The sequence below is a fragment of the Sparus aurata genome, chromosome 17 (genome assembly GCF_900880675.1).
Source record: "Sparus aurata chromosome 17, fSpaAur1.1, whole genome shotgun sequence".
NCBI lineage: Eukaryota > Metazoa > Chordata > Actinopteri > Spariformes > Sparidae > Sparus > Sparus aurata.
Window position 1 is genome coordinate 11,458,308 of NC_044203.1, and position 13,111 is coordinate 11,471,418.

At 46.2% G+C, this 13,111-nt stretch overlaps 1 protein-coding gene across 3 annotated transcripts in view; it reads left to right on the forward strand.

Annotated features, from left to right (window-relative positions):
• The first annotated feature begins 3,958 nt into the window (after window positions 1-3,958).
• rspo2 (R-spondin 2) overlaps window positions 3,959-13,111 on the forward strand; it is a 60,644-nt gene continuing 51,491 nt past the window's right edge. The window contains exons 1-2 of one of the 3 annotated variants that reach the window (XM_030392729.1): window positions 3,959-4,268; window positions 4,959-5,303. In XM_030392729.1, the coding sequence (XP_030248589.1) occupies window positions 5,054-5,303 (250 nt within the window). In that variant the 5' untranslated portion in view covers window positions 3,959-4,268; window positions 4,959-5,053. Of the gene's footprint in view, window positions 4,269-4,347; window positions 4,637-4,693; window positions 5,304-13,111 lie in introns of those variants that run through there. The other 2 variants (XM_030392727.1, XM_030392728.1) reach the window with 2 other exon arrangements.

Consider the following 13,111-nt stretch of genomic DNA (forward strand, 5'->3'; position numbering starts at 1 on the left):
AGAGTAAATCATTACATCTGTACCGTCTAAAACGTACAAAACTGTGATCATGAATCTCTTTTAAGACGAGCTGCGCTGCTTCGTCAGTCAATCATTTCACGTGCAGGTGAATTTATGCTCCTCTTCTGGATCCGCAGGCGGAGAGCACGAGGCTCCCGTCTTTCAGCACCACTCTGTTTTTCTTTGCCGTTTGTTTTGTTTTCACCTCCAATACGTCGCTCCCTGCCAGCAGCCACAGCATTTTAAGGTGCTAACCACAACCTGTCTGAATGGTGGCGCTCGCTAAATTGGTTTTTGCTGGAATAAGACGCTAAGTTCCAAAGACGAAATGTGACGCAGGTATTGATTTGAGGGTTCAGAAAACGTGGTTTCAACATCTTAAGTCTTTCTCTAACATTACTTGGGATTACAGTAAATAAAGGCTTAAAGTCAAAAACATCCCTCGCCATTATTTATTTAAGTTTAAACAGTGTGGAGCAGACGGGGCCGTGCATGTGTAAACAATTTACATAAAGCGCTGTCCTAATTCTTGCGTTTGACAATTCGGCACCTGTCTGTACAAACTGGGGTTGAGCCTGTTGACTCATCATCTTATTGACGGTTTAACGGTCAGAAACTCTTCCTCTCCTCCTGGGTTCGATTAGAAACCTTCATCAGGCTGAGCTGGGAGACCGGTTTTCAGGTTCTTTTAAAGGAGTTTTTAGCAGTTTCTCAATCTCGTAGCTTTAAGGGACATTTTTTACACTTTGACAAACTTTTCACAGCCACCTTTCAAGACCGAAGGAGCTCTAAGGGGGGAAATTTCAATAGTTTTGGATGGATAACGGAATGTATCAAGATCCATGCTTGAGTGTCGTAATTAGTAGTAAAAACAGTCATTCTCGATCGGCTGCGACCCATTTACCAAAATAAATGTTGGCACTGTACATTTCTGCCAACCACAGATATGCTGAAATGTCATGCTTGATTTCTCTTGGCGTCTGAATCGCGAAATGTTACGTAGGGACAGCTTCTTAAACTGGCAGTGGACACTTTTTTGAATGACTTACTATGAAGTCAATGACGATTGCAGAAACCATCTTCATTTACATTGGTTCCCCTATAAACTTGACTTTCACAGTGCAGTTTTGTCTGCCACTGGGCGCAAAACCATTATCCATTATAGACCAAATTAATGAATCAGCTCACATTTGTCCTGTGGCGGAGGCAAGCCGAACCGATTCAGTAGTCTTTGCGACAGTGGCGCCAACAGTAATACCATTCAGAATCGCTGGGGGGTGGAAGCTGTCAGTGTTTTTTTTTTTTCGTTTTTTTATTTCCACTTTACTCCGGTTAGGTGGAGGTACACGAAGAACTTGGTCAGGGTTAAAGTAGCGGGTTTTGATGTCGCAAACACAGCTGGAAAATGTCCCACTGCCTCGACACAAATACCTGGTTCTGACTGTTCAACCAGGAAGCAGATGGTCTCGAACAGTGGCATCGCACTTGGCAACCATTCTCACCTATCGCTGACACACCAGCACCAGCCTCTCAGCCTCCCGATGAGAAAGTCGAGTCGTACAGAACATAACGTGCCATGTATTGTAAACACTTCAATGTGACACGTGAAAACGAGCGCGTTTTATATGTCTCGTGGTTTGCAGAAACATGCGATGCCAGTGTTTCGTTCCAGCGGCTGTTTGATTCAGAAGTTGAAACACTCGCCGGAATGTTTCTTTAATAAACAGCTGGAACTTTTGATCGTACCGCACAATCTCCATCAACAGATTTCCAGCTGTTAAAGATGTTTCAATTTTCATTTTCAATTTTCAAACTCCAGGGGGAGGACGAAACGGACCCGGAGGTGGGGAAGTTTTGTCAACTAGATTTATGGTGGCAATAAAATCCTATTTGTACATGTGGACTGCAATGTTTCAGCTTTGTTTGCAAATGTCACGTCAGATTATTTCTGGAAATTGGAGTTTGCCTCTTTCCAGCTTGCAAACATGGAAAGTTGCTAAGTATAACTTGAACTTTCTCAGCTCGCCTCGCTCTCATCCTCTCCCTTTGACATTTTCGAAGATTCTGACTCCCGACGGCCGCTGTGGCTTGGAACTTTATTTTGTATTTTTTTTCTTCTACCTAGCGAGCCGTGACATCAGCCCACGCTGAGGAGTCTGGATCTCTGATGAACAGGGTGTACAGCAGCTCCCCTCATTGCTGTTATGGCACTGAGGGCTCGGAGCCAGACCATCCAAATGCTGACGTCACCCCCACTTATGTGCACTGCAACGAGTAGGACGGAGGGAGGGGAGAGGAAGAGGAGAGGAGGGATGGGGGAGAGTAAAGTGATTGGTTTACCGGCCCCCTTCTCCATGACACATCATGAAAATAAAAGTGCCGGAGGCCTAAATTATCACATTCACCTTAACCGTGCACTCTCAGTTGTTGTTTTAGAGAGGAGTCCAAACCAGCGGCACTGCCTGTGGCTAACAGCCCTCCTCACCACAGTGTCTGTCACTGTTCCCCGGATAAATAAATAAACAAAGGCCGGACAAAGGTCACTATAGGCTTTGGCAAGGAAACAACCATGATTCCTCTCCTCCTGCTTCTTTTTTTTTTGTTGAACATATTGTTAGAGGTTTTCCCCCCCCACACATATTTTTTTCAATCAGTTCCAGTGACGAAATGGAAACTTGCACTTGTGTGTGAGTGTGTGTGAGCGCGTGTTTTACTGCCTGAGGTTGGACTTTTTTTTTTCAACATTTTTCCTGGTGTTTAAAGTGTAAAACCACCGTCTAAATGACATTCTGTAGTGTTCGGATGGGAGGTCTGTGAGGAGAACCAGACATAAAGGTTAACTTTTTTTTTTCCTAACAATTTGACATTTTTCTTTCATTTCCTTTGTGTGTGAGTGTGTGTGTGTGTGTGTTTTTCTTAACTTCACACTAGTTTGACTGATGGACATAGACATGGGCACAGCACAGCTCTCGCATGGAAAAATAATTGCCCTGAAATAAATAAAAGATTAAGTGCCACACCTAGTGGCAGAAGCGGGTAGAGCATTCACAGCTCCTCTGTGTCCCAGCTGCTCCGGAGGGGGGATGATAAGCCCAGACATGCCTCCTGTGACTGTCCAGTGTCCCTCCAGCTCCTCACGTTTGTTCATTACCACACTTTTTTTTTCTTTTTTTTTTTTTTAAACTCTTCTCCTCGGAACCTTTGTCCCTATAACATTTGTGTCCCAGTTTCTCTCTTGAGCTGTTATTCAGGAGCGGATGGCTGCCAGACTCTTCGTCTCTCTCCTCACAAGGTAGGACCTCTGTCTGCCCCCCCGCTGATGGGGTCTCCTCTGTCAGTGTGTAAGGCCCTTTTTGCCTGGAGGGAAAAATAAAAAATAAAAAAAACGAAAAACCCTGAATTTATTCAATTATTTCTCCCACAATTACAGCCTCCCTAACGATAATCATTAATCGTTAAAGTCGTCCTAAAAGAGGCGTGACGGGACGGCTGACCTGCTGGCCCACCTCATTACGCACGTTATGCGGATAATTGCTTTCGTTTTTCGGCGAACCTCTAATTATTCAATAGGGCTATCGTCAGCGGAAGGCAAGCTCAACCAAACCCTGCGACAGTAACTGAAGCCTTTTTTGTTGATCTCCAAAAAAATCGAGAGTGGTTACTGGGACTTCAATAATGACATCTGCATGTCCGCATATAGGTGAGTGGTGAGCAGTGCACTTTCTCGAGGATGTTGAATATTGGAGGGATATTCTGGGTGTGTTGGAACGAGGGACGCGGTGAAAGTCGCGACTCCCCCCTCCTCCCCTCCCCTCCCCTCCCCTCGGTGAACTAACTTTGCTCCTCTGGGATGGTTTTCCAGGCTCTTTCCCGCTCACTAGGACCCAGAGGCAACCCTCGTACCGGCCAGTGTGGGTGGGTGAGGGTGGGGGGGTGCGCGCACCGAGGTGGGGGGAGACTCCACTAAATGTCATCTTCAACATCTTAAATACGGAGGAAGAGGACGGCGAGCCTGGAGATCTCCACACGTGACGGCGGCGCGGGCGCTATATGAGCGGAAAGGGACAGCAAGCATCAGGACCAGCTGGGAGCCAGTCAACCTCAGCAGCGCGCAAAACGCACACTCACTCACTCACTCACTCACTCACAGTCAGTCAGTCAGTCAGTCAGTCACCGGCTCTCGTTCTCCGCCGTATAGAAAGCAACACATGTGAGTTTGTCCCTGCTGCAGGAACCGAACGGGACGAGCTCGGAGTGAGGAAACGCAGGTAAACGGAATCTAAGCTTTTTCTTTTTTCCTTTTTCTTCTTCTTTTTTTTTTTAAAAAAAAAGAGAGGAGGAAAGGAAACCCCCTCCTCCTCCTTCATCATCCGCCTCCTCCTCCTCCTCCTCCTTCACCGCGACCACCTTTTTTTTCCTCCTCCTCGGACCTCTGTTCTCTTCTGGAGGCACAAGTTTTTCTCACACACAAAGAGGGATGCTGCACGTTCCCGAGCCGCACTTGCACTCAGAGGGAACCTAACGAGAAAGAAAAAAGAGAGAGAGAGAAAAAGAAAGAAAAAAGAAAGAAAGAAAGAAAGGGGAAAAAAAAGAGAGAAAGTGGACCGGAGCGGGATTACTCTCCATCTGATGCAAGGTACACACCGACACGTTCTTACACGGAGCGTCCTGGCGACTATTACGCACGGTTGCGCTAGTTTTTTTTTTTTTGTTTTTTTTTTTGGGAAGGGGCGTTTTGAGCGGTACGCGTTGCCTGCGCGTCTGTGATTGTTTTTCTCCGCACATTAACACACAGAAGAGAGAGTCGCTCTTTCTTTTTTTCTTCCTTTCTTTAACCCCCCCCCCCCCCCCCATCTTATCAGCCCTCCCGCGCATCACTGTTTAGGAAGGTGTTGATTTCATTACACTGTTATCACAGTAACCTCCTTTTTTTGTTGTTGTTGTCATTCTCCCCGCAGCGCACCGAAACGGACACTTTTAGTGACTGGAGGATCACCAGCGCTTCAGAAAATGATCCCGATCGGCGGCGCGATAACATGTCGCATCCCGTCTGATGTTTGACACATTCGAGGATCCACTCAAGAAAAAACTGGAGGGAGGACATTGCGAAAGTCAGAGAATTCATCCCGAGCCCCCCCGCCGGCACCTTTTTTTTTTTTTTTTTTTTTTTTTACTGGAGTCCGAACACCAGATCGCCGTCCAGATGCAGTTTCGACTCTTCTCATTTGCCCTGATCGTATTGAACTGTATGGAGTACAGCAACTGTCAGGCGCCGTCGCACCGCTGGAGGAGAAGCAAAAGAGGTAAGACGGTGCAGGAGGGGGTGGGGGGTTTGTAGCCCACAGGTCTCAGATCAGCATCCAAGGGAGCGACTTTTTAACAGGAGGCTGGAGAGTTTGGTGTGTGGGTCACGGGAGGCGACGGTCCTGACAACAAGCCCGGCTCCTTCTCCGGAGGGGCACGGTGCGCGCAGAGCAGGCGGGCAAGTCAGGATAGACGTAGTCAAATATCGATCACCACATCTGACGTTAAAGAAAAGCGCGCAGGTGAGAATCTCCGCCCGCAACTCGGGAACATTCCGGAAAAGCAAACAAACATAAAAATCACGCCGAAAGAAACTTGTTACCCGAACCGCAAATCAGTCCTGCGGCATCTGATGTAACTTATTAACTTCTTGAAAGAAGGTTTTCAACATTATGTAACGATTTCAGAGCCGGTGGCTAATGCGTAAAATGTGCGCAAAAATTGGCCACGCGTGTGGCTCTCCAGGAAAAAAAAAAGAAGAAAAGAAAAGAATATTAGAACGTGTTGCGTCAGTGGATTGGCTTATCGTATCGAAACCACGCTGTCAGACGGACTATTAGCGCTACTTCCCAAATGTTGCGGCTCCAACAAAGGGCTCCCTTTATTATTTACATGTGAAGCTGCTAAAAAAAAAAAGGCTGCTGGTGCGGATCGCTGTGTAGAGAGCGGGCGGCTTATCGAGAGAAGGAGAGAGAGGAGGATGAGGAGGAGGAGGAGGGAGGGTTGTTTAATGAATAGATACGGAATCCCCTTCCTCTCTGACTTATGAATTGCACATCTCCACCCCTCCACCCCCCCTAAGCTGGTTTTAATTGATCTCATAACCACTTTGAACAGTTGGTAGGAAACCCGCATAACAATCGCTCGGCGGAGGCGCAGGGGGCTGAGGAGGGGATCAGCCCCTTTGTAAATACTGCTCTCCACTCTGAATGAATGAGGAGACAGTGGGATTAGGAGAGCGCCCCCCCCCGCCGAGTCTTCCTCCTGAAACTGTGACATAACACATCACCAAGATCCCTCGGGGTGACCACGAGAGGAGAGTGGCGCACGGGGGACCGCAGCGCACTTTTTGGGGCAGCATTACGCAGTCCGCACGGAAGAGAAAGTCACTTCAAGTCAGGGGGGAGAGAGAGAGGGAGAGGGGGGGGGTCGTGTTGTAAATTGTAAGGCAATCACAGATTTAATCATATGCGCTGCGTGCCAGGGGGAACCTCCACACTCTGCGAGCCCTCCACTGCCCATCTGCAAATAATCAGGCAATCACTGCGGGGTACTGGCACACACACGTTCTTCAGCTCCTCTGTGTGTTGCTCCCTCTTAGGACTGTGCGATCTGAGACAGTATAAAAGAGATACAGTGCGTTTTTTTGTTTTTTTTTTATAAAGTGTGATCAGTTCGTTTTCTCAGAGTTGCTTCAACCTGGAGGGTGTTTTGGATGGTCGAAGCGGCAAAAAACACGTGTCTGCAGCTTAATCTGTGTGGTTCCTGTGAGAAAGAATGGCAGAGAAGGGTGGTGGTGGTGGTGGTGGCGGTGGTGGGGATGAGATCTAGAGGTTAACTTACACATTTGACCTCAAGAACAGCTTTCGGCTGAGCTCCATAAGCTACACGTTGTTACCCCCAGCTCTCAGAGCGGATGTTACACTTGTCAAACTAATCCCATGCAAATATGTACAGGTTTTTACTGTATCGCTGAATGTGTGTTTGTGTGTGTGTTTGAGGGGGGAAACTGTACTTTGGGCCAAAAGTGCCATTCTAGCAGGCGATGGCAGCCGGCCAAGCGTTCGGTATTTGCTTCCTTCCTTTATTTATCACGGTTATATTGAAAGAAGCATGTGTAAGAGATCATTGTCCAATAGGCCCAGAAATGCTTGAATATTTTTCTAGCCCTCAAGGTTCCTGTGACAGCTTTATACACAGCGCCGTCTGGCATGCACGGAGAGCCATCCAAACCGTTCAGGAGTGTTGAGACCCAGACACGTTTGAAAATGCAATTTTTGGCCCCGCTCGCCTCCCTGGGCGCAACTGTTTTATGCGTAACAAAACACATAATTTAGCGGATGTCTTTCTCATTTTTTACGCGCAGGAAAAAAAAAAGAAAAGAAAAAGAAAACGTTTTTGCCATTACACGCGTGGCCACATGACCCGGAGAGGTGTGAGGGATTGAGATGCCATTATAATTAGGGGATGTCAAGGAGAAAAACAGCCATTGCGCATGACTCGGGCTGCTTAAACGTATGTCGGGGCAGAGATTGGGATCTTTGTGTGGTTTCGGGGCTGATCTTGCCTCGCTCACTCACTGCATGACATGACCCAAACCTCCCGTTTGGCTGCGGTGACCGTGCATGTACATGTTTTCATGCAGAACAGATGACAAAACATATTAAATTTACACCTCCTTACCCCCTATCCTGCCAATTAGGAGCGGGGAAGTGATGCCAATGAGCCCTTCTATGATATCATAGCTAGACACAGGGGTATTACTTTTCATTTTTATTCTCTGGCTAATGATGCCACCTGCTGACTACATAAAATCAGGCCGGAGTACCAGCGCTGCCTGAGGGAGCAGAGACACGCAGTGGGGCCCTGGGACGTTTAAACAGGTAATGAATAGGTAATAGCAGTCGGGAGTGGTGAGAAGTTGCCATGCGATACCGTTAACCCTTCCGCATCTACCCAGAAAATCCCCACATTTGAACTCCCAGCGGGGCCGCGGCGCGTTTCAGATCACATCCGACTGTGTAATCTGTTACTTCAGCCGCGTTTGCCAGATGTTTTGAAGGGCAAACGTGATTAGACGCAGCCCAGCAGGGCGGAGGGAGTGAGGTCAGAGATGCATGACATGTCGTACCGCCGATGACAGTCGGCAGCGAAGGGTGTGTGCGGTGAGATTCTGATGCCAGAATACACATAAAAGTGTCATGATCTGTGGCCGAGGGTTTTTTTTTTTTCTTTCCTTAAAAGAGCGTGCGGAAACTTGATGCTCTCTGGTGTTTGACTCCTGTATATGGACTTTGTGGTTTAAGTTTGTTGATAATAAAGAAAGAGGAGAAGACGATGAGGAGTTTCGGTTGTATAAATGTTCAAATGAAAGCAGTCTCTTTGATGCAGATAAGCAGTTCAAACACTGCGGCCTCTCTTTCTAAGCCGGAGGAAATCAGGCCTCGGTGTGCTGACAGCTCACACAAAGTCCCAGGTCTGTGTGTGTAAGTGTTAATGTTGGAACCGGGTGCACGGGCGCAATATAATACGTTGATTAAGTGAGGGGAGGGAGTGCTCCAAGAGGCTGCTTTTAAAAACCAGCCTTGCCACTCTCGCCTTTGGAAAAAGTGAAAAAAAAGCCCCGCAGATGGCACGTCTGCTAAACAAGGCTCTCTCACATGATGCCACTCTAATCCAGGTGATGTGAGCCCTGCATCCTGACCTTTTTCATTCCGTAACACAGAAGGAGTTGGTGTATCTGATTCGTGTATATAGCGGCAGATTGATCGCATAAAGGAAATGCTGAAAAGTGATCTGTTGATCTGACAGCGTGGAGCAGCGGCAGCATTAGCAGCCCTCTCCTCCCCCCTCGTCGTCCTCGCTTGAGGAGAGGCGGGGGCTTTTTTTTTTTCGGGGATGAGTGAGGCGCATTTAAGCAGATCAGCTGGAAACGGCTGAATGTGAACAGCATCACCTGAGAGGGATTACAGCGAGCCGAGTCCTGACCTGAGCCGGAGCTCCGGCGTCAAGGAACAGAGCTCTGTCTTTTCTCTCCCAGGCCCCATCAGCAAAGCCTCCATGAGTGTAAATCTGTGTGTGTGTGTGAGAGAGAAAAAAGGAGTACAGGGAGATACATGAATAACCCGCAGGTGCATGTTCCTGATGCTCAAATCAAGACATCAACTCGAGAACAGCTCACACCCCGGGCTCCTGGACCAATCACGTCCAACCTCTGTCTTGGGGATTATCATGGCCATTAAGGACAATGATTCACTTATGTGCTGTATTGATAAATCACATTAGTCTGACCTAGCTTCCGAACTCTGTCGAAAGACTAGCTCCTTGTTTGACCTACTAACCCATGCATGTCGATCCTGGCCTGTAGCGCAGCTCCAGCTCCGAGTCACAGCGGTATCAGATGAAGCCGGTGAAAGGCTCCTCAGTGCGCTCATGCCATGCTACACTGCCGAAAAACCCCGGCAGAGGAAAAAACATGCAGTGGCATGAACTTTCTGCTGGAGAGAGAGGGATTCTTTCAGGCACCACGTGACAAAACGGGGATGATCCGTTTCACTTCGTCTCTGTTTTCCCATAGAAAAAAAAACATTATTTGATAAATTTACTTAAAGATGTAAAACATAATGTTTCTGCATTTAACTGTCTAAAAACTACTTGTTATATATGTTTTGTTGAGTTTTAACCTTCCATTATTCTTAATGTTTTCAAGAATGTTCATACCTCGAGAAATCGGTAATTCAGTCAAAGTTAAAGGGGCACTATGTAGTTTTGGAGAAGAAATTCAAACTCAGAATTATGAGGTAATAATGCAAACTCTATTCATTTTTTTCCATAACTGAATAAACAAGCTGTTCTCAGAGGAAAACCAGTCCCGGGAACACAGTTCAAAGCTAGAAAGGTGGCAGGGTCCGCCACATGTAAACAGAGTCGGACAGTATGAAGCTGTGTTGTTTGTTTATGCAGTCATGAGAGCAAAGAGAGCTTGTTTATTTACTTTGTTTAGACAGAAAAATATCAGTCAACTAAGATCTTTCTCTTCAGGTCAAAAAACTACACAGTGCACCTTTAATGCCGTGTTTCATTTGGTCCACTGTTGCAACATCAAAAAACTCAGATGATGTGTCGAGGAAGGAAGTCCGAGAATGTCACTGATACGTAACGTGAGTGAAATTCTGACTCGTCCATGAACATTCAAACGTAGATTTTTATAGGTAGATTTTTGGCGGCAATGGCGGTCATTGCTTGGCCAGCGTCTACGCCTAGCGTCGGAATTTAAGCGTTGTGTATTTAACGGTGCACTACGTAGTTTTGGGGAAGAAATTCTGGTCAGGAAAGTTCTTCATTGGCCGATGTTTTATGCCTTAATACATCAAACAAACAATCCCCTTCATTTTCATGACCGAATTAACCAACTGACCTTAAAGGACAACACTATTTCATACTGTTTTACCTAATTTTCCTCCGAGAAAACTTGTCGATTCACTTATGGAAAAAATAAATATTTCTGAGTTTGTATTATTACCTAATTCAAACTGTAAATGTAAAAATTCTGAATTTCAATATCTTCTCCAAAACTACACAGTGCCCCTTTGAGCCAAATATATCTAAATCAGCGTAATGCTTCTTTACCTGACATTTATCTATTGGAACTAAGTGAAGCAGTAAGGTGGGACGCAGGATTCCTATTCGTCTGTCAGTCGTCTGGCAATTGGGTGTTGCTCCTTGTATGAGTAATATCAATTTCCCACGGATGATAAAGCTTGTTTTGTAACACTTCTGCACCCATCCATCTATCACATCACAGCCAGAGAAAAATTCATTGTGAGCAGATTTTCCTTTTTCAAAAAATGTTTTCAGGGAGGCAATACACAAGGGGGACCTTCTCTTTCACCCTCAATCATTGTCATCAGAGGATCCCATATGCTGGCAGAGCCAAATGCCAAACAGATGGTTTTATTCCAGGCTACATTTTACCACGCTGTAAAAGTTCATTTTTTCGGAAATGTGAAATAAAATGAAGTTATTATATAAAAATCTTATAATACACTCCATATTTCCGCACAGTGATTGGAAACTCCTGAGCGGCAGACAAAAAGTGCAGTGTCCCTCCGGAGGGCGATTTTGTAACCCTCACCTAGGCCTGTTCCCTCAACTGCGCACGCCCCCGAAAAGCAATTACACCTTAATACGTTTCCTTATAAAGCTACTAAATGTGACCAGCCAATTTGGTCCGATTCTCTCAAGTTTATTGGGCCGTAAAAAAATCTAATGTGGGAATCATTTCTAAGTGCCACACATAAAACAACAACACAAAAGGAGCATTTTTTGAAAAAATGACTCATGCAAGGGCTTCACAGGTAGGAGAGCTGCCCAGAGCCGGAGATGGAGCCCCTCAGGCTTACACCGAAACACACTTCCAGACTACTTACCTCTCACATTACTAATACACACCTCTAAAAAGAATCCAGCGAAGAGCTGTTTAGAGGTAATGACGTGGATACAATAGGCATCCATTGTGTTTGCTCCCCAATGAATTTGATCACGAGAATTGTTAAAATGACCAATTTCCCCTTCGCTGTTTACATATTAATTCAATTACGCTTGAGACTCAACGTAGGCATGTTGGGCAACACGTTCTCGATCCCAACTCATCAAATACGGCAGCCGTTAAGCTCAAAACTATGAGTTTTGCATGTAAAAACGGCTCCCCAGTCGGGGTGGCAGTAATACGTCATGTGCAACGACTGGTTTCGGCTTTCAAAACAAGGCTTCCTGACAAACAGTTCACTTATTATAACATATAGTGACTTTTGCAATAGTGTTGTAAAAATGTTGCAGTTTGGTTAGGTTTAGGCTCCAAAACTACTTGGTTAGGTTAAGGAAAAGATCATACTTTGAGTTGAGGGCTGTTTTAGGAAATACACATATGCTCGCTTATTATCAAGAGTTAGATGAGAAGTCGAAACCATTCTCACGTGTGTGTGGTAAATATGTATCTAGAGAATATGTAGCTGGAGGCTGGATTATCTCAGCGTATCAAATAGATAAAAACAGGCGGAAACAGCTGTCTGTTGTTAACGAAATCCACCTAAAAGTACCGCTAATTCACTAATTAACAGCATAACGTCATATTAAATGTCATAATTTGGCCAGCAGCAACTGTAGTAGGCGTCAGGGGAGAACCAGCGGCCAAGAAATGGTCCAACACTTAGCCCCACGTAAAATTGCCAAATGACATTCGTTCATTCGTGGGCTTTAGAAGCACGGGGTAGCTGGGTTTTGTTCTGGGGATCTCTTTAGACAAAGCCACACTCGTTGTTTCCCTCTGTTTCCAGTTTTCATGTTAAGCTAACTCCGTATTTACAGCCGCATGTCAGAGTGGCATCAATCTTCTTCACGTCTCCAGGCAAAAGAAGTAAATAGGCGTATTTCATTTAAACTACTTTTGGGCATGCAGCTTGGTAGCTGAGCCGATTCGACAGACCATAAATTTGATTTGCCACCTGCCTGACATGTGTAGAAGAGCTGTGCAGATTTAAGGATCCGGGAGCCCTTGGAGGTGATGCTCTAATGTTTCTAGAAAAGGCCACACTCTGTATCGGCTCTTGTTTGCCTTGTCAGTGTGTTCCTCCGTGTGCGTGCCGGCTTGTACCCACTTTGCATCGATCTGCAAGGCCTGGAAATCTGAAACTAAAGGAGGCCCCTTGAGGAAACACACCGTGTGCAGAAACAAACACACACACACCGACTGTAGGTTGGCGCTTGCATGGATGCCTGTTAGAATGGCTGCTGCTTTAACAACAGCGAGGCATGGGGCTCTGATCGCTACCCTCGTGCCCACCCCTTAACACTCGACAGATGGACAAGACTCCTTTTTTCCCCCCTCTCCCTGCTTTTATGGGACCTCTAATTATGCTTACACGCCACATCAAAATAAAGCTCAGCATGCAATGCCTTTGGTATGGAGAGGAAGTGAGCTGGTCAGATGCAATAAAGGGTCTCTCTGCGGAGCTCGCCTGTAATTTGGCGGCCCGAGTGTGGACGCGGAGAGGTAAAGGTAAAGGTGCAGCTGCCTCCACCGCTACCT